Below are 27,277 nucleotides of genomic sequence, written 5' to 3'. Positions count from 1 at the left end.
CAACCAAAAGAGTAATTTAGGACTGACCATGTTTAATTACATATAATTGTTATAAATTTCTGTAGGAATTAAATTTTAAAAAAATTTCAAACGTTTATTTGCATAGAAAAGAACAGTTAATGTTACAAAACTTTTCAACCTATTAACCATATTAGGTCTGTTGAACCTCGGGAAGTTAAACAAATTAAAACAGTTTTGGCATCTTCAGAGAGACATTTCAGAGATCAATATGTGTGCATCTGAAAGGACCTGGTATGACAGTTTAGGGATGTGCACAAACCTATTCGGAGGCCCTTTTACGGTCCTCTGAACAGGTTCAAACATCAGGCGGTTTGAAGGGGGGGGAGATAATTTTTAAGGGCAGGGGAGGGCGCACTTCCCTGCGCATGTGTTTCCTCTGCCAGCGCTCACTTAAAAACTGGTCCAGCAGGGCGACAGTGTACTTTCCTGCCACCCTGTCCTCTCCTCAGACTGGTAGTAGCGCGTGCACACATTGTGCGTGCACCCAACGTGCGAGCGAGCACGATGTGCACGCACATACATCCAACCTGTGCATGTGCACGGGCTCCTTGCGTTCCGAGGAGAGGACCTGGTAGCAGGGAGGTAAGCTGCCGCCCCACTGGACTGGTTTTTAAGCAAGTGCCAGAGGGAAAAACACAGCCGGGGGGGTGTAAGTGCACCCTCCCCCACCCTTAAAGTTATCCCCCTCCCGGTTCCGTGCACATCCCTATGACAATTGTGTGCTTTTTTCCTGGAGTTGCATTACTGCAGTGGCCAGTGTTCAGAGCAATGATCCACTGGTGCAGTGAGGAAATAATTGTTCTAGCACAAGAAATTAGCTTAGTTGTTTTTCGAAAAAGGGATTTGGAGAATTGCACTATAGCACTCTTGTGCAAATGTCCCAATTAAATCAAATGAGGTGTGCTGCACTTGTGCAGTTGTTGTGCAAGCACAAGCATACTTACGGTGGTGCAACACTTGTAGTGCAACTAGCTAGCACAACAGTTACACGCTAGCGTAACATCCTTCCACAAACAGCTCATGGCTCTGGATGTTGGCCAGTATTTTTTTTCTTTGTCACCTTGACATCTTAATTTATATGAATCAGAATATCTCCACTGAGACCAAGCTTCTTAGCGCTGTGTTTGTTGGGTTTAAAAAATAATAATAATAACCTTTTGAAAAAGATTGGGAGAAAAATATAATTCTGTGGACAACCTCGTTCATTCATTCATCCCACCTTTCAGACTTATTTTTAGGGTGCTGTATAAACAGCATTGGTTATAGGGGCAAGGTCCGACAAGGTCCAAACCCATTCAGTGCCGCCAGCAGGGGAGGGGGGCAGCAGTGATCGGGGTCTTTAAAAAGGAGTAGAGCAGGTCCTTACCTGCTCTCTGTCACCCCGTGCAGGTTCATGCTGCGACAGCGTTCTTCCCAAGAACCCGCACGGGACACCAGCATGCACATGACATCTGTGTATGCGTGGATGGCATTTACATGGTCAGCAACACTATGCTGACTACACAAATGATGTCCATGCATGCACAGATGTAATGTACGTGCTGGCGCTGTGCACGGGTCTTGGGAGGAGCGCCATTGCAGCAGAAAGTTGCATGGTGTGGTGGTATCAATCTGCTCTCCTCTGTTTTAAAGATCCCGCTCACCGTTCCCCCATCTCATGGTGGTGCTGAACCTATGCACAAACCTCAATTCATTCACATCCCTAATTGTGTACATCAGGGCCAGCTCAGGTTTTGCTGACATAGGTGAAAATATTTTTTTCCTCCTCACTCTTACTGTTTTGTTAGAAGGTAAGAACAATAATTTTCTCTTTCAAAGGACAATGCTAGAATTGTGTTCTTACCTCCTTAAAAGGTTTGCTAATTGTAACTTCTTTCTTGCTCTCTGTATAAGAGAAAGATAATATATAACTTTCCTCTCAGTGTGCACAAATAAGAAAAGTGAAAAGGGCTGCAGTCTTGAAAAACTTGGTAGAAGACACAATAACCCCCAAGTCTGTTGTCCCATGGGCCTGGAACAGTGTTGAGGGATGACTGTGTTCTCCCTTGAGGGGTTTCCCTGATCAGTCTGGAAGCCCTGGAATTCTGCCACTTACTTGCAGTGCCTATTAGGTTCAGCCAGCCTGGGAATATGTCTTTTAAGTCCTCAACATGTCATAAAACTGAAATTACAGTCCGACAAATCACACAGCAACATATTTTTATTTTATTCATTATTTCATTTGTAATATTTATGAGTTGCCTCTCTGCCTGCAGGCACAGCAATTCATTTTAAACTGAAGATTAAAAATATGTCTCAATCTTTGCAAAATAGTCACAAACAGTATTTTTTTTCATGAAGTGCATAAAATACCAACAACCTTGAGGTATCTATTGGTAGTTTGTTTTTTTAAGTAAAAAGCTTCATGGACTTTAAATAATCCTGTGTTTTACTAAATTTATCTTTATGCACTCGGATGTGAAAAAAATATTTAAAATAGAGCAAAAACCTGATGTTCTGGCTGCCTTTACAATAGGTTGGACACCACTCCATGAAGCTTGCAATGCTGGTTATTATGATGTTGCCAAGGTTTTGATCGCAGCAGGGGCAGATGTGAACACTCAAGGACTGGATGATGATACACCACTCCATGATTCTGCAAGTAGTGGGCATAGAAAAGTATGTACCTTCATGCAAAAAAAGAAGACTCAATGGCTAGATCTAGCAACCAAAGCTGGCTAGTCTAGAAATTATTAAATAGTCATATATTGGACATTTTATCTCTTTCTAATGCTTATATTGGCTTTACCTATAATCTATGAATTACATTGGAGCAGTCACAGTTACTCTGGTCTGTTCCAGCATAATTGCTGCATGGATCATAGTATTGATCCTACCTTATTTATGCATATAGTGACATCAATGTGCATGGTACTTTATGAATTGATATATAATTTTTAAAAAACAGAGTCCCGTCCAGAGGAGTTTTCAGTATACTATTTTTAAAAAACAGTCTTGTGGCAGTTTAAAGACCAACACATTTATGTTGTGGTTTGTTGTAATAAGATTTTGTGGACTATACTCCCCTTCATCAAACACATGAAGTCCTGTCATCAATAGGCAGGTGTGCTTCTCTGTGGGTATGGAGAAAAAAATTGAAAACAGAGGGCTCAAGTGGCTAGGAAATGCATGAGGCTTTGTCTTGTGACACTCTTAAAATTATTCAAGATAAGCATGGTGATAGCAACATCCTTGTAGCAGTGCTAAGTTTTTAACTTGTAATAGGACAGAAATGATAGGTCCTTATTCAAACCAGAGGAAATCGAATCAAACATCATTATAAATTTGAATTCAGGTATCTCATGCTCTAATCTTCCTTTGAAAATCATGAGGAATGGCCACTCTCAGATCTGCAGCTGAGTGTCCTGGAAGATTAAGATGTTCTCCCACTGGTTTCTGAATGGTGCCATTCCTCGTGTCCAATTTGTATCCTTTAGTTCTTTTGTGCAGAGACTGATCTGTTTGTCCTATGTAGACAGGAATGCTGGCTGATAATAGCATATAAACCATAGAGGATGTGCAAGTGAAGAGTCCCTGATCATATAGCTGACATTACTGGGTCCTATAATGGTGTTGCCTGAGTGGATAATGGGGACAGAGTTGGCACTGGAATTTGTTGCAAGATCTGATCCCTATGTTTCTGTGTCTATTATATAGTTTGCTCATGAGTAGCCTTTTAAGTTTAGGGAGCTCTCTTTCACCTAAGGCCTGGTGGGGGGGCAGTATTGTCCAGGATGGCTGTAGGTCATTGATGATATGCTGGAGCAGTTTTAGCTGGGAGCTACAGGTAACAACCAGGAGTCTATCAACATTCAGAAGCCAGGGGGAGAGCATTTTAATCTTTCAGACACTCCACTATGCATCCTGAAAGTGGCCATTCTTCAACAGAAGAACTTCAGTGGAAGACTAGAGCATGAAACAGCTGAACTAGAATTTATAATTATGATTTATTGTATTGTCCCTGGTCTGAAAAAGGACCAATAATGTCTATCATGTCAAAGTTAATTAACTTAGCAATACATTATCCCTAATTACTGCTATTGTGGAATTATCACCATACAAGTTGGGAATCCTTTATCCGGACTCCTATAATCCGGAAAGCTCCAAAATCCGGACACCATGGGGTGGGTGGGGGGAGAGAAATGCTTGTAGCTTCAACCTCCTCCAGTCGCTTATAGCCCCTAAACTTGCTGTTGTTGATTCCTCAGCTCATTAGCTCTCCTTTTAGTTCTTCCCCTCAGACTTTGCTATCTGCCTTTTGTTTACTTAAGCTTTGCTTCCCAGCAGGAGGGAAGCAAAGAAAAGGAGGGGGGAAGGCAAAGAAGGTTGTTGTTTTTAGTTTTTTTTAAAGGTATATATACACACAAGAGTTTAGGAGATAACAGGGCCACACAGGAAACATATGAGTAAAAGAGCTAGCAGAATAAATACGAACAAACAGGAATAGAGGAGAAGAGAAAGAGAAAAACGCTGCCTAGGCTTCAGCGACCGAGATGATGAGATTATTTTCATCTGAGTTTCATTTCCACCTAAAATGCCATGTTTGAGTAAATTCAATGCTTATTTGATTCTATACTTTAAATCAAACCTTTAAAAAAAACAAAAAACAGTAACCTTTCATGCCCAAGATATCTCATTTATGAAAATATTCCAAAATCCGGAACACCTCTGGTCCCAAGCAGTCTGGATATAAGATTCTCAACGTGTACTTATTTTGTATACTTGTAAACTTGTCACAAGACTAAGCCTAATGTATTTTCTAGCCGGTTGTCCACCCTTTTTCAATTTGTTCTCTATATCCATATACAAAATTTTATATATATTCTCTCTCTCTCTCTCTCTCTCTCTCTCTCTCTCTCTGTGCCTAAAGAATGGCACTTCATGCATTTGATAGACTGTAGTCCACAAAGACTTATGCTTTTATAAATTTATTAGTCTTTTAAGATGACACAAGACACTCAATTGGTTTTTCTACCACAAACTTCCACAGCTACCCCTCTGGACGTAATATACTATCCGTCTGTTCACCTCATAAAAGATCTGGTTTTTATGAGATTATTTAGTTCTAATAAACTAGAAAATACAAATGTTTGTACCTAATCTTTTAGATTGTGAAGTTGCTGCTCCGACATGGTGGAAATCCATTTCAGGCCAATAAACATGGAGAGCGGCCAGTTGATGTAGCAGAAACAGAAGAACTAGAATTATTGTTGAAAAGAGAAGTTCCTATTTCTGATGATGAAGATGGCTGTTCAGGTCAGAGCGGGGGTGGGGGGGGAATTGTGGTAACACTTACATTGAGAGGAGTGTGTGTGTAGAGAGAGAGAGAGAGAGAGTTCCAAATATTCTGCAGTTTCTGTAACAGAGAGAGAAGAAGAAAGAAAATCCAGCCCTAACTTCACTCTAAAAGTCACTCTGCTGAATGGCCTTCCTCCACATGGAGGAAGCAGAGAGGCGAAAGGCCTTCCCTTGGGAGGAGGGAGTGGAGCTGGACAGTACTCGCCACCTCCCATCCCAGATGCAGACGAAGGGTAACAGGGAACTCTCCCCTCCTTGCAGCCCCACCCTCCCTGCAACCGCCACCACCTTGCCCCATTCCTCACTCCCTCTGGGTAAACATATCCTCCTTAAAGGGGAACTCTCCCCTCCCCACCCCCGCAGCTAGTGCCACAACCGCTGCAGCGATTTTTGTTTTTAAAGGTGTGCAGGCAGGCATGGGGACAGCGTGCCAAGTGGCTGCAGGAGCCGCCACTGGACCTAGGAGGCTATGGGCCAGATTCCCAAGGTCCTGGGGTAAGAGCGCCTCTGAGAATGTGTATTGAGATATCAAACAGGAAGGATGTGCTTTTAACAAGAAACAGTGCTTTAAATTATTTATTTCTTTATCTATCATATTTTTATACTGCCTGATATGTAAATCTCTAGGCAGTGTATACAAATTTTAATATTAAAAATCACAAATTAAAACACAATAAAAGCAATATAAAACAAATTATTAGAATTAAAATTCTAATTTAAAGCTTGTAAGAACAGTAAAGTCTTGAGGGTCTTCCTGAAAACAAACAGAGAAGGAGATGCTCTTATTTCAGCAGGGAGCATATTCCAAAATGACAAATCGAAAAGGTTAAACTCGGGTTTTCCTGACTAGCGAGTTAAACCATGATTTTAATTGATTTGATTTGATTTGAATCAAATCTGCCCTGGAATACTGTCTCTGTCACCTATAGTGATGTGAGCAGAGGAGCTCTTACCCCTGGACTTCCAGGCAGAAGTCCAGGTCTTCCACACTCCCTGGGGGCCCCCAAATCCCCTAGTCTGTCCTGGGTGGTGTGGTCGCATTAAAAATGTGTTAAAAATACTGCATGTGTCATGGTGTGGGTGTGGGTGTGTAGTGGGATGATGCTTAACCTTTGGGTTGGGGTGGGCTCCAAAGGCCTTTAGGTCCAGGCTCCAAAATTACCTCAGTGCACCTCTGGATGTTAAGTTCTTGCTTATAATTCAAAATGAATATTTAGCTATTAACCAACTTTTTTTCCTTTTTCTGTTACAGATCTTGAAGAGGCACCCTCTGTAAATCCTTCTAGTATAGATGGAAATATGGATTCTGAGACGGAGAAGGAATCTCTAGTCAATGATAGCAAGCATGTTCCTGATAAAGCACCACTTTCATCAGCTCTTGATGAATATGAATTTAAAGATGAAGAAGAAGATGAAGTTAAGAAAATAATTGATGACAGGCATATACCAAGGAAGGACTTGAGAAAGGAGAATGAATCTGAAACAGACCAGAGTAATTTATTTCTTAAACAGGAACAAGTAACCTTTCCAAAGTCATTTAAAAATAAAAAACAGAAGCCTTCCAGAGTTTTATATTCAAGTTCTGAAAGTTCAGATGAAGACATTCTTCAAGACAAAAAGATCATCTCAGCTCCATGTTCTGTCACAGAAACTTCAAATTCTGATACAAAAATTAAAAAAGAATATATTTTCAGTGAATATAAACAAAAAGGAAAAGTTAAAAGAAAATTAAAAAATCAAAGCAAAAATAAAGAAAATCAACAATTAAAGCTAGAAAAAGAAAACTCCAGAGTGACAAACTTGGGTCCTTCTGTGTTAGACTCCTTAGATAAAAGCAGAGAAGAAGAAAATTTAAAAAAGTCTTTTAGCCCAAAAGAGGATTCTTCTTTGCATTTATTCCATATTACTGCTGGCAGATCCCCAAAGCATCCATGTGGATTAACTGAAAAGCAGTCAACACCCCTTAAACAAGAAAATGTTAAGGCATGTTTATCACCAGGAGGGACTGAACTAACATCACAATCTGAGTTAGTTCGATATGATCATAATACAGACTCTGAGTTCCTACTGGAGAGTTCTAGTGGCAAATCATGCAAGCACAAAGACAAAAGTAAGCATCAGAAAGAGTTTCTTTCAGAGTTTGGTGATAAAGCTAGTCCTAAACTGAAGGAGGAAGATAATAGCCCATCCTTTGAAAGCTCTGATTGCACAATGAAAAAGGTTGACAAGGAGGGGAAAATAATTAAGAAACATAAACTGAAACATAAAGAAAAGGACAAGCACAAAAAAGAGCAGGACGGAGAGAAGGAAAAACATAAGCACAGGGAGAGTTCCAAGGATGTTCAAAGGAATATTGAATTTGACAGAGAATTTTGGAAAGAGAACTTCTTTAAAAGTGATGAGGCAGAAGATATGTCAAATATGGACCATGAATCTCAGTCCTCAGACAGGAAATCTAAGATGGAAAAGGTTCTGATGAAAGAAGACAAATATGTGAAGGAAAAAATCTTTCAAAAAGAGAGAGTTTTTAGAGAGGAAAGAGATAAAAATAAAAAAGAAAATGACAAGGATGAAAAAACAAAAGAAATAAAAGAAGAAAAAGAGAGCATGTTCTCAGATAAAGAAACAGAATTGTTTTGCTTAGGTGTTAGGGATGTAGCAACAAGTGCATACATAGTAGACAAAGAAAGAGACATTGAGAAGCAGGAAAAAAGCACAAAGGAATATAGAGAGAAGGTGGAGAAGCGGAACTCTGCTACTGAAAAAGCAGAAAGAAAAAATTTAGACAAAGAGAAAAAAATAAAATATGAACATAAGTCAGAAAAAGAGAGATCAGAGCCCAGTGAGAATGCAGAAAAGACAAAAGAAAAGACTTATTTTCAGCAAACAGAAAAATCTCATAAAGAAAATGACAAATTAAAAAGTTTTAATACTATTAAAAAGCTTGATGACAAAGAAAAAAGCAAAGAAAAACCTGACAAGAAACATGACAAAGAAAAAAATGATAGACATCTCTCTGAATGCAAAGAGAAACTCTGCACTGATAGAAAATCCAAGATTTCTGACAAGGAAGGTGAATATTCAAAGCTGGAAAAGGTCAAAAACAAAGAAAAGGAGGCTGAGAAAAAAGAAAAATCTAGAGAGCGGGACTGTTCAGCAGTCGCAAATGTAAAGCACATAACAGAAGAGAAGAGGTGTAGTATGGAAAAAATATTGTCCTTGAAAGAGAAACCAAAAGATGAATTGCTGAAAACTCCAGATGGACGAGAGAAAGATAAAAAAGATAAAGATATAGATAGATATAAAGAACGTGACAAACATAAAGATAAAACGCAGCATAACAACTTCCTTAAATTAAAACCTGAACCTGAAAAGCTTAAGTCTAAACCATCATCAGCTCCTAAAGATACACGGCCTAAAGAAAAGAGATTACTAAATGATGATTTGATGCAGACAAGCTTTGAAAGAATGCTTAGTCTTAAGGACTTGGAAATTGAACAGTGGCATAGAAAGCACAAAGAAAAAATAAAGCAAAAAGAAAAAGAGAGATTAAAGAATCGATCCTGTTCAGAACTTAACAAAATAAAAGATAAGGATAAAATGAAACTTTCCCTTAATGAATTAAAAAATAAAGAGTTGACTCGTTCAAAAAGCTCAGAATTGTCTGAAGCTTGTGTGAAGGAAAAACAATTGAAAGATGCTACAAGTTGTAGGTCACAATCTGTTGACATAAAAAATTTAGCAGCTGGTGGGAAAACATCGCTACTACTAGACAATTGTTCAAATAGATCCCCCAGATCAGAAAGTGAAAAGACAGGACTAACATCCAGATCAGTATCCATGATTTCAGTAGCTAGCTCAGAGGATTCCTGCCATACTACAGTGACTCCTCCAAGACCTATAACTGAGTACGATTCAGACTTTATGCTTGAAGGATCCGATTCTCAGATGTCTTTTTCACAATCACCATTTCTGTCTAGTGCCAAATCGCCAGCTCATCATGAGACTGATAGTTTATCAGAGTTGCCAGAGCGTAATAAAGCACCTTTTCCAAACAGACTTCCAGCAGCTTATGTGAGATCAGCATCTGTTGAAGATGTTAAATTTGTTTTAACTGATTGTAGGCCAGTTGTAGAAGTACGAAGATGCAGTATGCCCGCTGTTTATGAAAATACAAAACAGTTCCAAATGTCAGAAGAAAATAATCCTAATGCTGTGCTTTCAGTGCAGAGTAATAGCTGTTCTCCTAAACATGAATCAACATGCTCTAATTTACTTGAAAAAGATTCCCAAAATGGCACATCAAATTTGTATTCAGCTTCTGTATCATCCCCAGCTAGATCTACTAGCAGCAAACCTATTGTATCAGATGCAATTGTTAAAAGTGCTACTCAGTCAAGCCCATCGGGAGAAAGTCCTGTGCCTTCAGAGCAGAGTGGCCAGAGTAATATGACTCTCTCAAGTAAATCATGGGATGTGCCTTCAGATAGATTTAATTCATTCAACAGTGAATGTGCCTGTTCCAATTATACAGGTGTGGATCAAGATTCAGCAAATGTCCGAGCCATACATAATTCTGAAAATAAAATCATGAAAGAACAGAAAAGTTCTGAACAGTTCCTTCATCATGTTGAAAACATAGCAAATTCCTTGTCACAGGAATCAGCATCATTTTTGTCTCTCCAGTCATCCTGTCCATCTCGGATTCAGACAATCACAGATACAGTCTGCATGTCAAAGCATGCATCTTTACCAGATATTAGCAGCCTAGAGGCTCCAATGGTTAAACACCAACAAAGTGCCATTCAGGGTACCAATTCAGTATTTGATGTAGATGGTAACAGTAAAATGAAGATGGAAAAAACACTCTTTCCACTGAACAATAAAAAGACAGATGTACTTATCACTGTATATCCTGAAAGCTTCACTAAGGATATTTCACAACATTTTGAAAATGATTTTGCTGCAAATGATCTTCGCTCGCATCCTATTGCAAGTTCTTCTGTAGTCAGTAAGCTAATTTATAAGACATTGCAAACTGATGAACTTGGTAGTAACATGATTGATATTCAGATCCCAGGTGAAAAATCCCATTCTGACGATCTGTATTCGTCCCATGTGGCTAGTAATAAAGATGACCTAGATTTACAGGAACTAAATGACAGAACTCTGAAAGGAATTACAAATGACTATAACAGAAAACTTTTTAATGTAGACAACACAGAAAACAGTTCAATGGAAGAAAACTTGCAGCAGTGCCTTTCACCTTGTTTGGAAAGTCATTCACAATTAATTGAACATGAAGTGCATAAATATAGTCCAACAATTAAGTCAGAAGTAGAAGAAGCAATGGAAGATCCTAAAGCAGACCACTATGAAGTTCCTCAAAGAATTACAAGGAACAGAGCAAATATGCTTGCTAATCAGAGTAAGCAGAATCTTATTGGCTGCCCCCAAACATCAGAAAGAGACTCTGAATCATCATCCTCAATGAAAGGGAGGATAAGATTAACTGAGGAAGATGATGCTCAGGCCCATCATCCACGGAAAAGAAAGCTGTCACGTGTTCCTCAGCCTGTGCAAGTGAATCCTTCTGTGATGCAAGCTAAATCAAAAACTCATCAATCTCTGGCAGCTATAGTAGACTCTCTAAAACTAGAGGAGATTCAGCCTTATAGTTCAGAGAGAGCAAATCCATACTTTGAATACTTGCACATAAGGAAGAAAATAGAAGAGAAACGTAAACTATTATGTAGTGTTATTCCTCAAGCACCTCAGTATTATGATGAATATGTGACCTTCAATGGATCATACCTCTTAGACGGCAACCCTTTGAGCAAGATATGCATTCCAACTGTAAGTAACTGTACAACAAATGGTTTGTTGTAACAAACCATACAACAAACGTACAACAAACAGTATGCTCTCAGACAGCCCCTAAACAGCCTTATTAACTTAAGTATCAGCCATTAGAAACAGGTTTATTTTTCACTCATCTACATAATCAGAAAATGCTACAACCATGTTTTACTTTTTGCTGGATAGTTCTGCACATTCCTTTTTCAATGACATCAGCACAATCTAATTTCTGCACGTAATAGATGAAACAAGGAATAGTTCTTCAGCGGAATAGCTGGGCTGTTTTCTTCTGCTTTTTTCACAACAAATATTTATCTTTTTGTAGCAAACAAATAGCATAGAAAACACCCCAAAGTACATGCATGCAAGCTGTAAATTGTACTTGGTCTTGCAAAACATTATTCAAGACAACTTTCTTATGTTATGTAGAAACTGCATAAGCTATAGAATTAAAATTATAGTAACTAAAGTAAATAATAGAACTAAAATGATAGTAGAAGGGCCTGTGGGCTGTATCCATTTGGGGATGAATACAGACATAAAATAGGACTCTTAAGTGAGTTCTTCCTGGCTGTGTAGTTGAAAACAGGTGTACATGCCACTAAATCAAAATGCTGGTTCACCCACAGGGTTCACTAGGGTTGCCAACATTGCGTTAGCCAAAATCAGGACACAAGGGAGGGGGGAAATCTTGGGGGTGGTGCCACCTAGAGGTGGGACTTGGTCCCAGGTGGCAAGGGCACACGCTTACTGGCTGTGGTCACGCAGTGCAGCAGGGGTGATGGGCGAGAGCTCTGCACCCGCTTCCCAAACCATGACAGACCAGCCAGGTGAGGTCACAGTGGGCGGGCAAGCTCGCTGTCAGGCAGACTCTCCGACTGAGAGATAGCAGCAAAGGATCTCCTCCCTCAGGCCAGCCTTCCTCTCAAATGAGGCAGATTGGGCCGATTTCAGGCCTCTGCATGCGCACATGCGAAGAGGCCTGTTATTGGCCTGATCTGCCTCATTTTGGTTGAAGGTGGGCCCAAGGAAGGAGATCCTTTGCTATTGTCTCTCAGTCTGAGAGTCTGCCTGCCAGCCGGCCCACCACCCGTTGCAACCTCACCTGGCTGGGCTGTCATGGTTTGGGAGGTGGGTGCAGAGCTCTCGCCTGCCATCCCCACTGCACCACTGCTGTGCAGCAGCTTTAAAAGTAAGAAGAAGTAAAAAAGCAGGAGAAATTAAGTCCCAAACGGGATGAGAATTGCTCCCCAGGAAATAGGGGACATCCCACGCAATGTGGGACAGTTGGCAACCCTAGGGTTCACCCACAGATTTACCTTGCCTGCCTGCTTGCTGTTGCTGAAGCCATTGCTGCTTCCTTCACCTGGGGACAATTAAAAATGAAATAAGATGGGAGGTGGTGACATTGCTTCCTCCTCTTCTTTGGTGCCCTGTGTGAAATGAGTCGAACAGGCTTGTCATACACTTCCTCCTCCTGTTCCTCTGGTTTTGCTGCCTAGGGGGTAGAAGGAAGCAGGCAATTTATTTTACTACATGCAGGGTTTAAAGGAAGGGATGAAATGGTACAGCTTCCTCCCATCTCAGGCACCCAGTCATAGGGTATTTTTTTAACTACCTAGCCAGAGGAGTAGGAGGTGGCGGAGGCGGCAGCAAATGGACAAGCAGAGGACAAGACTGGTGGCAGGACCAAGCAAACACTGCCATTACTCTGAACTGAAAGCTATATTTTATTGATGAGCCAAACACAAACACTTCTATTTTTTAAAGGCAAAGAAGCAAACCTGTCAGTTTTCTTGGTAGGGGGTAATGTTAATTAAACGATAAGTGGGAGCAGCTCCTTTTTACAATACTTGTGAACATTCTTTGTTTTATGGCACCACCCTTTATGACTTTAAATCCTAATTATGCTGAATATGCTGTTTGTGTGTACATGTGTATATATAGGCTGACATCCTGACTAACGAAACACTGGTGCGACATGAGAAGCACTGGTGCTTCTGAAAAGTTCAACTAATTCAGCCCCATTTCTGGCTCAGCAGTAGGGGCAAATTTTGATGACCTCCTCTTTCCCCAAAAGCACTCTGTGCCACCCAAAAATATGTCCCTGAGGATTGCACAGCCTTCAAGGACATATTTTTAGGTGGACACTGACGGCTTCTGGGGGAAGGGGAGGTTGTTGACATTCCCTTATTATTCCCTAGCATTAGCACAGCATTAGTCTGAAATTCTTCATGAACCCCACTGCCTATTAAGATCATCAGGGGAGGTCCAGTTGCAGTTGCTATTGGCTTGCTTGGTGGTAACCCAAAACCGGGCCTTCTCTAGAGCTGCCCTGAGGTTCTTGAACACACTTGCAAGTGAAATCAGAATCTCGCATCTCTGGTAGTTTTAAAACTACTTTTGAAAACATCTGTTCATCAGGCTTTTAATTTATGATGTTTTAAAAGTTCTTTATTTATGGTAATTTTAATCTATTTTATTTGTCTTGGCACGCTTGAATGCGCTGCCCTCCGCTCTCTTAGATGGTCGCTATCTCGGCATTCCTTTTTCTCAACAGTTATGCCTGTGTCAGTCAGGCACGGTTGAGACGGTTGATCATATGATCTGGGGTGTGATCCGTTGAATCCATTAGAATGGGGAATGGGTTCTGCGCCTGTGCTGAAGCCTTTTGGTGTGGAGTACCATGGCTCTTCTCAGTGCTTGTGCCCTGCCCCACATGACCACGTGGCTATTTAAGGCAGGAGGAAGTACCAGCATTTCAGTTCCTTTGCGACCACCATAGCGATCGGTTTCTCGGTCACTACGGCTCCTCTTGCTTTGAGTGAGTTCTTTAAAGAGAGGGGGTGATTTATCAGCTACTTTGACCTTTGGACTGTTTAAAACCACGTTTCTGTGTACCTCGCAGACGAAGCAAGTTGAAAGTCCAGACTGGTGTTTTGTTCTTGAACAACAGACAACAACAATGGATGACCCTAAACGCTTGAAGGAAAAGGCAGATAAAAGAACGTTCAAGCGTTGCTCTAAGTGTAAAGCTAAGCTACCCTCCCAAGACAGCCATGACTTATGTTTGCTGTGGCTGGAGGAAACCCACATCACCACTCTGTGTAAAATTTGCCAGTCCTTTTCAAAACAGATGTGATGCAACTGGGAGCTCCATCTGAGAACTGCACTGTATGACAACATGTTAAAGAGAGCTGGTCTTGTGGTAGCAAGCATGACTTTTCTCCTTAGCTAAGCAGGGTCCACCCTGGTTGCATTTGAATGGGAGACTACTTGTGAGGTAAGATATTCCCCTTAAGGGATGGAACCACTCTGGGAAGAGCATCTAGGTTCCGGGTTCCCTCCCTGGCATCTCCAAGATAGGGCTGAGAGAGATTCCTGCCTGCAACCTTGGAGAAGCCGCTGTCAGTCTGTGTAGACAATACTGAGCTAGATGGACCAATGGTCTGACTCATTATATGGCAGCTTCCAATGTTCCCTAAGTTCCCCTGGTCCGTCTAAGGAGGGAACTCACTCGACTTCTAAAAGAGATGGCTCGAGGGCTGAGGCTTCAACCCAGTCTAAACCTTTGATGCCTGTATTTAAGTCTCCTAAGACACTGAAGCAACATGGAGACAAGATGACTGATACGTTGGAGCCCTCCAAAAAGAAGAAAAACCTGTCAACATCGAAGGCTACTCCATCACCAACCCCGGCGCAAGAAGTTGTGTTTGTGTTGATATCGAGACCGTCAACACCGACTGCGTCGACTCCTCATAGATCAACCCTGAAACAGCCAGCCTTGACATCAGCATCAATGTCGAAATATCGTTTCTCGGCATCAGCAAGTGCTATCTTCATGCAGTCTTCTCCACTGAGGGAACCTATGGCAGCTTCGACGTCGACGCAAGGTTTGCCAGCTCTACCTCTCTCAACACCAAGACCTTCGGCACTGAGACCACTATTTCCTCCGGCACCTAGGTCGGCACCAATAAGGAGGACAGTCTCCTTATCCCTGGTATCACCGCTGTTTAAATCCCTTTTGACACCGAAGGCGAGACAGTGGGTCTCGGCACTGAACACCCCGGTGCTAACTAATACAGTGACTCCTCAATGCCAAACACCGTTACTTCCAAGATTGAAGAAGACAACTCATCCAAGGTTGAGGAGGCAAGTGCTTTGGATCACAACACGGCACAATCCTTGCTTTCTGTATTAGACTCCAATGCTACTACCCCTTCGACCTTTAGGGGGTTTCCACATTCAGTAGAGCGGGAATCATGTTCCATGCATTCTCGGATACTGCCATTTCAAAGTCAATTCTTCAAAATCAGCTGGTGCCCTGTGTATTAACAGCTGCACAGTTGGCCACGTCAACTAGCTGGCACACCTGCAGATTCTCTCACCGCACTTCACCTGCTGTGTAGTCGAATATCTTCGGTCAGTCTTCTCCAGGATTGGTGTATGACTATGATGAAAACAAGTCTTGGAGGTCCTCAGGGTTCCAGAAACAAAATCTTCTGACCAGAGCCTATTCTCAAGCTCTTGCAGTGCACACACTGGTGGTGGTGGGGTGATGCCTCCCCTTTCACACCATAAGTGGTGGTGACAGCAGCTGCAGCCACAAAGACCCTGGCAGAATCTCCTCCCCCACCAAAACCTGTACAGGTTGCAAAACAGGCCCAAGCCAAGGAGAAGCAAGTTTTATCTGCTGCTATCCAGACAGACCCTTGGGAGCCTGCAATTCCTTGGCCTCCACCACCTCCATCATGGGAGCAACAGCCACATTCCTTCCAGCACCTTCTGGCAAGAGTCACCATGGTTCTTCTGGTTTTGAATTGGACATGGAATCTACTGACCCTGACCCATCACATGATGTGGCAATGCCTTCGCATGTATCCCCCACTGAGGAAATGAAGGCTTATAATGTCCAACTCAAGAAGATGGCTACTGCACTGTGTCTTGATCTAAAATCACCATTGTCTACAATTTATGATCCAGTATACAATTTTATGGCAAAGTCCTTGTCCACACAGCCGGTCACCTTGCCTCTCTTACCGGTAATTTCCAAGGCGGCTCAGTGCATTTGGGAAGTTCCACATACTTCCACTCCAACCTCTAAAAGACTAGAAGGCCTATATAGAGTGCAAGAATAGGATAACGCCTACCTGTTGAAACATCCTGTACCAAACTCCCTCATTATAGACTGCGCTAGCCACCTAATGGCACAGCGGGAAATGACTTGCCTAGCACGCATGAGGTTGCTAATTTGAATCCTCGCTGGTATGTTTCCCAGACTATGGGAAACACCCATATTGGGCAGCAGGGATATAGGAAGATGCTGAAAGGCATCATCACATACTGCACAAGAGGAGGCAATGGTAAACCCCTCCTCTATTCTAACAAAGAAAAACCACAGGGCTCTGTGGTCGCCAAGAATTGACAGAGACTCGACAGCACACTTTACTTCTTCTAGGTCGCATAGGCATCACACGATTCCTGCAGATAAAGAGGGAAGGAAGTTAGATGTGCTTGGCAGAAAGATATTTTCAACTACCTGCTTATCGGTGAAAATAGCCAACTAATCAGCCTTATGGCTAAGTATAATTATTGCCTTTGGGACATCTTAGGACAGGATGTGAACTTTCTCTTACCAGAAGAGTTCAAGGCTCGCTTTAAGAAGACTTTGCAAAAGTCTGCAGAGTTGACTTGACAGCAGTTAAGTACCGCGAAACACCTGGCAGAATCCAAATCTAGAGCCATGAGTGCATCTATTACTTTGAGACGCCATGCTTGGCTACATTCAGCAGCTTTGCAATTAGACATGAAAGACAAAATAGAAGGCCTCCCATTCAATGGGAAAGTGTTGTTCTTGGAAAAGATGGATGCTACAATGGAGAAGCTAAAAAAAATCAAAGTTCACAGCAAAATCTTTTACTTTGACTTATTCTTCCTCTTATGCGGCCAAATCCAAGCCTTACAACCCATCCACGTTCCAGCTATAGACAACAGGACTGCAGGGATTTTAAGAAATCCTACCAACCAGATCATAAGAAACACTATCCACCAAAGAACAAAGAACAAGAACAACCAGGGCCAGTGTAATAAACAGGTGGAGGCCCAGAAGCAGCACCTTTGAGGTCAGCATCAGCCCATTACACCATTTGCCATCATGGGACTCAGTGCTAACATCAGCCTTCACCAACACCGTAGTACTGAGTATGACTGCCTTGCAACATCTTTCAGGCACAAACAACACCTTCAGCCAACAACAACATCGGATTGGCAAGCCATGCCCAAACATAGCACCACATAACATCGGATTGATGGGTGTTGAAGATAACTCTTCAGACTACTCTCTAGAGTTCAAGGCATGACCAACTTTCAGAGGACAGCATTTTACAAAAGCAACTCCTGCCCTACAAAAGGAGGTGCAGGAGCTGTTGGGCAAGAAAGTAATTCTCCCATTGCGATAGGCGCAGAAACTCCTGATACTTTCAAATCCCCCAAAGGGATGGTGGAATTTGGCCAATAATGGACCTGAGACATCTGAACAAGTTCATCCATGTGAGAAAGTATCGGATGACAACGTTGCAAGAATTCTGCCACTTCATCAGGAACAGTGACTTGCAACGTTAGATCTGCAGGATGCTTATATTCACATAGGAATCAGGCCTTCATACCAGAAGTATCTAAGATTCACTGTGGGGACCTCAATTTACCAATATCAGGTACTGCCGTTTGACCTCTGCACTGCCCCCCATGTTTTCACAAAGTGCATGGCAATGGTGCTGGTGTACCTCCGGACCAAGGGGCTGGTGATTTACCTTTACCTAGATGACTGGCTCAAGGCATCAAAAGACAGAGAAGGGTTACTTTCTCAGATACAGTACTTATTGCACCTTCTCCAGGACCTCAGGATAGAGGTCAACTGGAAGAAACCTCATCTAAACCCCGTGACATTGATTTCCTACATAGGGGCTTTTCTGGATACCCAGAGGGGTAGAGCCTATTTACCACAAGAAAGATTTCCATTGAGCATACAGATATGGCACTGGTGCATCATAAACAGCATCACTCCTTTGGCCATTCACATAAAGGGGACAGAGAATGTCCTGGTGGACGATCTGAGTCGTTCGTTGACCAGGGAAGAGCGGCACGAGTGGGAACTGAACAGCAAGTACTTGCTTCCAATATTCAGAGCTTGGGGGTTCCCAAAAATAAACTTAACGACAGTTCTCAATGCCAAGTGCAAAATGTTTTGCTCAAGGGCAGGCCACAACCCACAGTCATTGGGGGACACGTTCCAGATTGACTGGTCTCAGCACCTATTATACATGTATCCTCCTCTACCACTTGTAAGAAGAGTGGTTGCACGTCTTCTGACCTGTCAAGCCACATGTAATCCTGGTCACTCCATGGTGGCCTTGGCAACCATGGTTTCCACATCTACTCATCATACCAACCACACATACAGGAGGCTTCCTCAGCGCCAAGATCTTCTGTCACAAGAAAACAGTCAAGTACTGTACCCAGAAGTGCCCACTCTAGCTAACAGCATGGAAGATAGGCTTCTATATAAAATCTTACTTAACCAGAGGAAGCCTGCCACTAGGAGAAACTATGCTAGTAAATGGAAAAGGTTCACTTGCTATGTGGCCTCAAACAGCTTTCGTCCTCTGAAAGCTGCTGTACCTAACCACTCTAAAGACCTCCCTACTTTCTAATGTCTCTGTAAAGGTTCGCTTAGTGATCTCAGCTAGACACCCAAGATGGGATGGAAAGACAGTATTTTCCCATCTCAGCTGCAAGAGCTTTCTGAAAGGTCTCACCAATCTGTATCCTCCGGTTAGACAGACACTGGATCAGTGGAGTATATCCTTGGTCCTTTCGGCTCTGACAGACATGCCCTTTGAGCACCCAGCTTACTGTGCTTCAGCGGCTCATTTAGCTGGCATATCATTTTGGGACATTTGCAACCCGGTCCTCAGAACAGCCCTTCGTAAAGCTCTATGCCATTGACTTGTATTCTGCAGTGGAGGCAAATTTTGGGAGAGGTGTTCTTTGAAGGTGTGTTACAGTGACACTACTGCTCCCTCCTCCTTTTTTCTTTTTCCTTTTTTCTCCAAAGATGTTCAACTTCTCCAGTTTCCAAGGAACTACAGTGCTGGCGCTTTCTCCCACCTTAAATAGCCACATGGTCACATGGGGCAGGGCGCAAACGCCGAGAGGAGCTGTGGTGCTCCACACCAACAGGCTTCAGCACAGGCACAGAACCCATTCCCCGTTCTAATGGATGTCAACTGATCATTATCAGATCATCAGTTACAGGTGAGCAACCTGTTTCTGCTTCACTGTTTGTTTTGTAGACAGATTCGACTAGCACTTTTGTCACCTATTTTGTCTAGATTCCCAGGTAGGCCATAAGCCTTTTATGTGTCTCTCCTTTTGTCCAACAGTGATATTAATGTTTCCACCAAGGTGGCAAAATTTTGCTACATTGCAAGCTGTGTAAGAAAGCCATTGTTAAAATCATGAGTGTTGATTGTACTATATATTGTTATATTGTAAATGGTATTTTGTAAGAAAGTACTGGCAGAATCATGATTACAGGAGTTTACTACTTCTCTATTGTACTTTTGTCTGGTTGATGACTGAAATAAAAATTCAATTCCAATCTATTTTATATGATTTTTAGGTTTTAGATGCTGTTTTGGTTAAATTATAAACCACCCTGAGATTTTATATAGGGGTGGTATATGAATGTGTGTTAAGAATAAAATAAAATAATGCGGGGGGGCGGGGGGGGATATTCTTCAGAAGTATTATTGCTACACTGGTGTTTCTCCCATTGCACTGATGCTTCATTGGTTAGGATGTCAGCCATAGGTTTTTCAAACCTTTTTTTCTTTTACATAATGCAAATATATATATTTAGTTCACACTGTGAGACCTACCTGTCAGCATCTTGTTTGAAAACAGATTAGCAAAACTAACCACAAAAATAAAAAAGGAAAACAGATACATTGGGATGGATGTGTGTGTGTTTAAAAGTTAGTCATGACAAAGCACCATTGAAATCCAATGAAATAAGTTAATTGTGATTTCGTTTCTGTGGCTGACATGATGCGCAGCAATATGGAGCCCCTGTGCACTGCATTGGGGCTGTGCATTGGGCCTAAGGCAGCCCCAATGCTGCAGAGCTTGCACAAGCAGCACTATTGCAGTGTCTCCTCTTGTTGCAACTGGCAGAAATGGTGGCAGCATTACTTGTACAGCTGTCCATTCTCCATGTTGTTAGGGCTGCCTTATGGGTCCTCTGCAGCCCCTCAGCGGTGCGCAGTGACTTCATACCACTGTGCTATCATGTCAGCCAGTATGACTTACTTATGGCTTTATTTGGATAGAATCCACTATAATGTTCTAAACCTAATGAGCTGTATCTTAACCTGTTGCAGAGCACTGCTGCATCACTGGAAGCTCCTTTTGCTCATGGATGGAGACGTGCTTATGAAAATGGTCTTTCTGCCAGCAGAAAGGGATTTTGCATAAGTGCAGCTCTCCAGCATGTGAAAGGCGCTTCTGATGACCAAGCAATGTCCTGTAGAAAGCTGGGATACAACCTATTTTGAGGTTTTGGGATGTTGATGAACATTCTCGCTGCTAGAAAGGCATGATGCAACATAGCATGCTAACATGGTTTGTGATGGAATGGTTTGGCTGGAATTAAACCTGTCACAGGCCCTAATGACAGGAGGACAGAGAGATTGAGGACTGGAAAAGTTTGTATGATGTTTCCAAAACAAAAGGAAGCTTTGAGATAGGGAGCTTGGAGGGAAGGTGGCTGAAGGAATAGGTCAGATTGGCTGATTTATTTGTACTAACCAGTCAATTATTTAGCTATTGCCAAGAATGGAGGGAACAGAGAAGGGACTTTGAAATATGTAGACTATGAGCTAGGGTGCATAGAACTGCCTGGTCGCTATCCTAAGAAAGTAACTGTACCTTACAAGCAGAATAGAAGGAAAAAATCCTTGAGGTGCAGCTTCTCCCATCACCATAGCACCATGTCATTAAAAGCCATATCTGGTGAAATTCTCCCTTTTATTCAGCTCTTGAAGTACAGGACCTTTTTAGGGTTTGGATACAGAAGCAATACCAACTCTGGGCTGGGTATTACAGACAGGGTAAAAGAGACCAGCATGCTTTATTTGTTAGCCACCCCATACCAAATTGTTCTCTGGGCAGCTCACAACACATTAAAAAAAATCCAATAAAAACACATAAAACACAATACATGAATCATAACACAAAACAACAACAAAAATGCAAAGCATTTAAAACACTTTTTAAAAAATCATTTTAAAAACCCTAAGTGATCAGAAATCTCTTCACAGGGCGTTTATTAAAAAAAAAAAAAAGTGACAGCACCAGGCAAACCTCACTGGGGAGACTAACTTGTCCTATTAATTTTAATGGGACTTAATCATGACTAACTTAGTGTGGATGCTGCCCAATAGGTTACTGACAAGGTGGTATATAGTATATCAGCTATATGTGCTCTTAGCCAAATGCTGGAAGAAGGCTGCAGAGATCCACATATTTTTGTTGGCCTTACCATTAGTTGTAAAGCCAACCATTAGTTGTAATAAGCAAACCCTGACCTTCCTCCAAGTCTTCTGACATGGGGATTTGAGTCCAGAGCTCTCAAGTCCAACATTTTTTCCATTACAAAACACTGACTCTTAGATGTGCCCAGGCTGTATCTGCCCCTTAGACAGAGATCATACCATCATTCCATGGGGGTGGGGAATGCAGAGTATGCAAAAATTTGTGTGCACTCACAGTGTTAGCACAAATATGCATCCCTTCAAGGGTGGGAGTGGGACTTCAATGTACCTGAATCCATCCAACTGAATATGAAGAGAAGTTTCAATGGCTGTTATAGGTTTTTCTCCAGCATTGTTGTTTGAACTGTACTTTCATATATCTGTATATTTGGTTAGAGTGTCTGTCTGTCCGTCTTAGTGGGGACACACACACACACACACACACAGAGCATGAGAATCGAGACTCTTTGTCTGCCCCTTCAAGCAGAGATCATATCATGATTCCATGGGGAAGAATATATTTGGTTCTAGGGTGTGAATGTGTGTGCGTGTATGTACTTTATACATCTCACCTGAAGTCTTGCTTAACAGCTAAGCACATGTTCCCTTCTTGCTAAAATTATTCTTAGGCTGCCTTAACTGTTAGTATACCAACACAGTTATTGAGCATGTGTATTGAGTTTTTAAAAAGTGTAATATAAAGTTTATTGGCTTTGATGAAAAAATTTCTAGTTACACACGATATATCTGGGCACAGATATTCCTCCCCAGCTGCATCATTCATGTATCATTCAGAGGGGTCCCAGACCCTGTGGAACAACCTTTTGGAGGTAGCACACCTCCACAGCTGGAGAGTTGGTGGGAATTGCTGGCGGTTAGAGCAGGGGTTCCCAACCTTTTAAAAACAGGTGTAGTACTCCTGTTGCAAATCTCCAGCTCATGTACCCTAAAGAGGTTTTTGTGTGTGCATGTATGTCTATACATACACACATGCACACACAAAAAATTAAATGTTACAACTATGAGACAGGCTACTCCAGTCACTGGCTTACATCCAGACTGAAGGTGAGTGCTCCCATTGAAATTAATGGGCCCATATCCGTTGGCTGAAGGGAGGGGTACCCTGGACTTCAGCATACAACCAGCCAGTCAGAAGCAGAAGAGGAGGATCTTCACATTCCTCCTTCTCCTTCTGCAGCGGACACATTGGCTTCTAGCCAGAGATTCTCAGATTAACAAATAGCATGCCTGCAGTGTGGGGAGGCAGGAGGGCTCTGGGTAACCCCCAAGAGCCCTTCAAGTCCTAGTGAAAGTTATAACCCCTGTTGGGAACCCCTGGATTAGAGCATTGTTCCACTAGTTTTGTGTAATTTGCAGACCAGATTTCTGGTCCCAATAATTCTAATGCAGACTAGATCAGATTGTGCGATTTCTAAAAGAGGTATTTGCTCAAAATTACAGCACATCTAAGAAAACATTGCTTATTATTATATTCTTTATATGTGATATTACTATTAGAGATGTGCACGGAACCGTGGAGCTGCGGTCCGATGCTGGTGGGGGTGGCTCTTTAAGTGTGGGGGAGGGTGTACTTACCCCTCCCACTGCTTTTCCCCCACCGGTGCTCCGTATATTTCCCAAAATCCATGGGGCGGCAGTATACCTCCTTGCCGCCCCTTTCCCCATTGTTGGCCGGAATAAGGAAGTACTGTCATACACGCATGTCGTGTGTGCAGTGGGCACACACGCACAGTAGCGAGCGCACGCGCACACAGTACTTCCTTATTTCTGGCCAACAATGGGGGAAGGGGTGGCAGGGAGGTATGCTGACGCCCCATGGATTTTGGGAAACATACGGAGTGCCGGCAGGGGAAAAGCAGCGAGAGGGGTAAGTGCACCCTCCCCTGCCATTAAAGAGCCACCCACACCAGTGCCGGACCGGCAGAACCACTGGTTCTTCGAACCGATTCGGAGGCCCATAAAGGGTCTCCAGACCAGTTCCGTGCATATCCCTAATTACTATACTGTTGTTACTGATAGCTTAGTGTATGTTGTTATATAACTTCACAAATGTTATCATAGTGGTTTTGAGCTGGCACAGTATAATTGTTAGAGTATATTGGATTAAGACATGGGAGATCCAGTTTCAAATCCCCACCAAGCCATGCAGCACTGGCTCATAGTTATTTACTGCTTGAGGTGAATGGCAGCGAGCCACCATGCCTTATCCAGAGCCGACATGGATGGATGGCTCACCTCATCGCCTATATGTTGCCCTCTTTTCCCTCATTGCTGGCCTTCTGGAATGCCCTGACACCACTTGCATGCCAGTTAAGCAGCATGGAGCGTGCATCAAATGACAGCAGCCTCTTCGCTCACTGGCTGGTTTCTCTTCACTGCTGTGATGTTGTGTAAGCACCAGTATGTGCACTCTCTCACTCTTCCCCTCCAGCACCACATTTGGTACTGGAGAGGGAAGAGTGAAAGTGAGAGTACTGGTGCTTGTGTAGCATCCTAGCAGCAAGAAGAAGCCTGCCAGCAAAGGAGCTGTTGGAAGCATGGCTACATCCCCAAAAGGCCAACAGTGACAATTAAAAAGGTAGAAGTACAATGTCATTTGGTGTGCTGTGAAGTTTGGCCCTTAAAGAAAAGGACAATCTATCAGGAGCAAGCTAGGGTGAATTGCTTGAAAACAGGCCAATGGAAAGGTCTCTGTCAGGAACCCACCCTAACAGGGAGGTCATTTGTTTTTATATTATTTTATAACAACTTAGTCTCCAGGTTCTGGGAATTTATTCAGTTTATACTTTCTTTCGCTGCCACTATATGATTACTTGTTACTCTGCTTTCAGTACTCAACAGCTTGGTTACGTAGCCTTGCGAGTGCAATAGGCATATATGTTCAGTGTACAAATGAAACAAAACTTGAGGTGTAGAACAAAAACAAGAATGTTTATTGTTTACAACTGATTCGAATAAAGCTCTTGGCAAAGCGGCACATAAACTTCTCTACAAAGTGACTAAGTACTTCAGCTGGTTAACTCTGAGTGGTTTTTACTTCTTGATAAAATGTAATATTTAGGGAGTTGATATAACTGAGACAGAGGTAAATAAAACTTGGTTTGCAGACTTAGTGAATCGACTCAGGCCTTCCTGTTTGTCACCAGGAGGTTTCACTTCTGGGTACCTTTCACATTCAAGGTTTCTTTCCCAGGCTCCCCCACTTTTAGAGCACTGCCCCAGTGTACTGCTGGTTCCACATTCTCCGCACATTCACCACTCAAGTCTCACATAACCCCCTGAACAAGCTCTCTTGTTCAGATCACAGAACCTCTCTACTACTCTCTATCCACCCTCTCACTCTGAACCCTCAGCTCCAACTACCTCCAACTCCAACTGTCTTTTCTTAACACTGTCTTTATTTAAATCCCTCTCTTCAAACATTCCGTACCCAGTTACTATGCACTCCCTCTCCAGCTCCTATATGTATGTTCCATCACAGTCTCTCTTTCCCTTCACTGCTTGAGAAGTTGCTGACACCTGCTGGAATCTCAGAACTGAGGGACCAGGTGGCAGCTGGGCCAGGCACGGCAGCCTAGTGGAAAGGGCTTTGTATGCTCTTCTCCCTCTGCATAATGCAGAATTAAAATAGAATTCAAGCATTACAAGATTGTGACGTGAACATGTACATTAAGTCACATTTTAAGCATTTGTAATGACTTTTTCCCTCCACAGTTAGATGCCTTTTTTCCTTCATTCTCATGTATATAGTGTTCTTTCTTTCCACAGATCACACCACCTCCTTCACTGTCAGACCCACTTAAAGAACTCTTTAGACAGCAAGAAGTTGTAAGGATGAAACTTCGTTTACAACACAGTATTGAAAGGGTAAGTCGAGACTGGTTTTTTAACTATTTTATAAAATCATTGATCCATATAATAAAAATGAAGGAACTCAAGAGGCTGAACTATAAAGAAGAAATGAGAATAAGAAGGGAGGACAAGACTGTAAACAAATGCACAATTGAACAACTCCTGCATGCAGTGGCCATTGTGGTAAGAATAACTTTGTGCTGTACTGAGATGTTAAATGATCTAACAACCACATGAAACATTACAGTGCGCACACATGGCAAGTCTACTTAATGGATCCAGAGGAGCATGAGTGGAAATCCACACCAGAGGACTATCCTGCCTCTCCCTCTCAAATGCTTCTCCTAAAAAGCTGCCTCAGAAGGCCAGGGGATCCTCCAGACAGTAACAGGATGTGGTACAGGAGGCTACAGTGGGCAGGAGAATCAGCAGTAATAAGGCCATGGTACCCTAAAAAGCAGCTGTTATACTTTCAGCACCGCCATTGTTTTAACACAAGAACAGTAAAAATGTTTAGGTATGCAATTACTTGAAGGAATATTAGAAGCTTTTAAAGTTTTACTTCCTAAAGCAGTCTCACAAAATGTTCTATAATTATCTCTCTAATTGTACCATATTTATTCATGCAGAATATGGAAAGTCTGCTTCTCCAAAATCAGAAAATAAACAATAAAAATAAAATATTGGTGAGAAATGGTTTTGTTTGTTCAATATCATGTGTTTACATGTTGATTTTGGGTTGTTGTTGTTTTTTAATTAGGAAAAGCTCATTGTTTCCAATGAGCAAGAAGTACTGCGGGTCCATTATCGAGCAGCAAGATCTTTAGCAAATCAGACTTTACCATTCAGTGCATGCACAGTACTGTTGGATGCTGAAGTGTATAATGTACCTATGGACACCCAGGTAAAAGACAGCTGCTTCTAAGATTTCATAGTATCTTGTTGATAAAGGTGAAGTGTGAATAGCACTGTTTAATTGTGCTCCTTGTTCTGAAACAGAATGAGATATCCCCTAGATGAAAATCTACACCGATTCAGTTGGAATCGTTAGCATCCTATTTATATAATCTGTCATTTTTCTATCTTAAAAATAAGTAGTATGCAAATAACGGAGAGCATAATCAGTCCACTGCAGGTGCAGCAGCTGTACCCAAAGAAAATTTGCATAAGTTCAGTTAGGGGTCTGCTTCTTCCTCTTATCCCAGCTTCATTCATTCATAGGCAGTATAGCAAGCTGTTGAAGGAGAAAGCTGGATGAACTTCCCATATCCCAATCCAATCCACCCCCTTCAGGGTAATTAACACAAATTAACACAAAGCAGAGAGGAGACATACAACCCCCCTGTTCTCCATAATGGTCTGTGCAGATAGAAGAAGAGAGGAATCACAGGAATCTTTCATGTGGGATTGTTTTACCAGTGATGAACTGGATCATGCACTGTTGGAGAGATCCATACCTGACCAGTTTTCAGGGAAGACATCTGAATAAGAAGTCAACTAGAGTTTCATTTTTTGTCATATCAAAAGTCATGGTGGAGGTAGTAAACCATGGGGTACCCCCTGTGATCTTTATTGGCACTCGGGTGACATCAAGG

The 27,277-nt window shown here is 42.2% G+C and overlaps 1 protein-coding gene and 1 long non-coding RNA gene across 8 annotated transcripts in view; one reads left to right on the top strand and one right to left on the bottom strand.

Annotated features, from left to right (window-relative positions):
• The window catches only part of ANKRD12 (ankyrin repeat domain 12), a 125,510-nt gene that overhangs the window by 94,814 nt on the left and 3,419 nt on the right, over positions 1-27,277 (top strand). For all 7 annotated transcript variants that reach the window (XM_053244094.1, XM_053244090.1, XM_053244093.1 and 4 more), the window contains 5 exons: positions 2,537-2,679; positions 5,169-5,316; positions 6,611-11,214; positions 25,599-25,697; positions 26,443-26,586. In XM_053244094.1, the coding sequence (XP_053100069.1) occupies positions 2,537-2,679; positions 5,169-5,316; positions 6,611-11,214; positions 25,599-25,697; positions 26,443-26,586 (5,138 nt within the window). The remainder of the gene's footprint in view (positions 1-2,536; positions 2,680-5,168; positions 5,317-6,610; positions 11,215-25,598; positions 25,698-26,442; positions 26,587-27,277) is intronic.
• The window catches only part of LOC128322586 (uncharacterized), a 29,941-nt gene continuing 15,106 nt past the window's right edge, over positions 12,443-27,277 (bottom strand). The window contains exon 4 of the long non-coding RNA XR_008305796.1: positions 12,443-12,715. This is a non-coding gene — a long non-coding RNA (uncharacterized LOC128322586). The remainder of the gene's footprint in view (positions 12,716-27,277) is intronic.

The sequence above is a fragment of the Hemicordylus capensis genome, chromosome 4, assembly GCF_027244095.1.
Source record: "Hemicordylus capensis ecotype Gifberg chromosome 4, rHemCap1.1.pri, whole genome shotgun sequence".
Taxonomy (NCBI): Eukaryota; Metazoa; Chordata; class Lepidosauria; order Squamata; family Cordylidae; genus Hemicordylus; species Hemicordylus capensis.
Note: the sequence above shows the minus strand (reverse complement) of the source record. Positions and strands in the feature narration are given on the sequence as shown.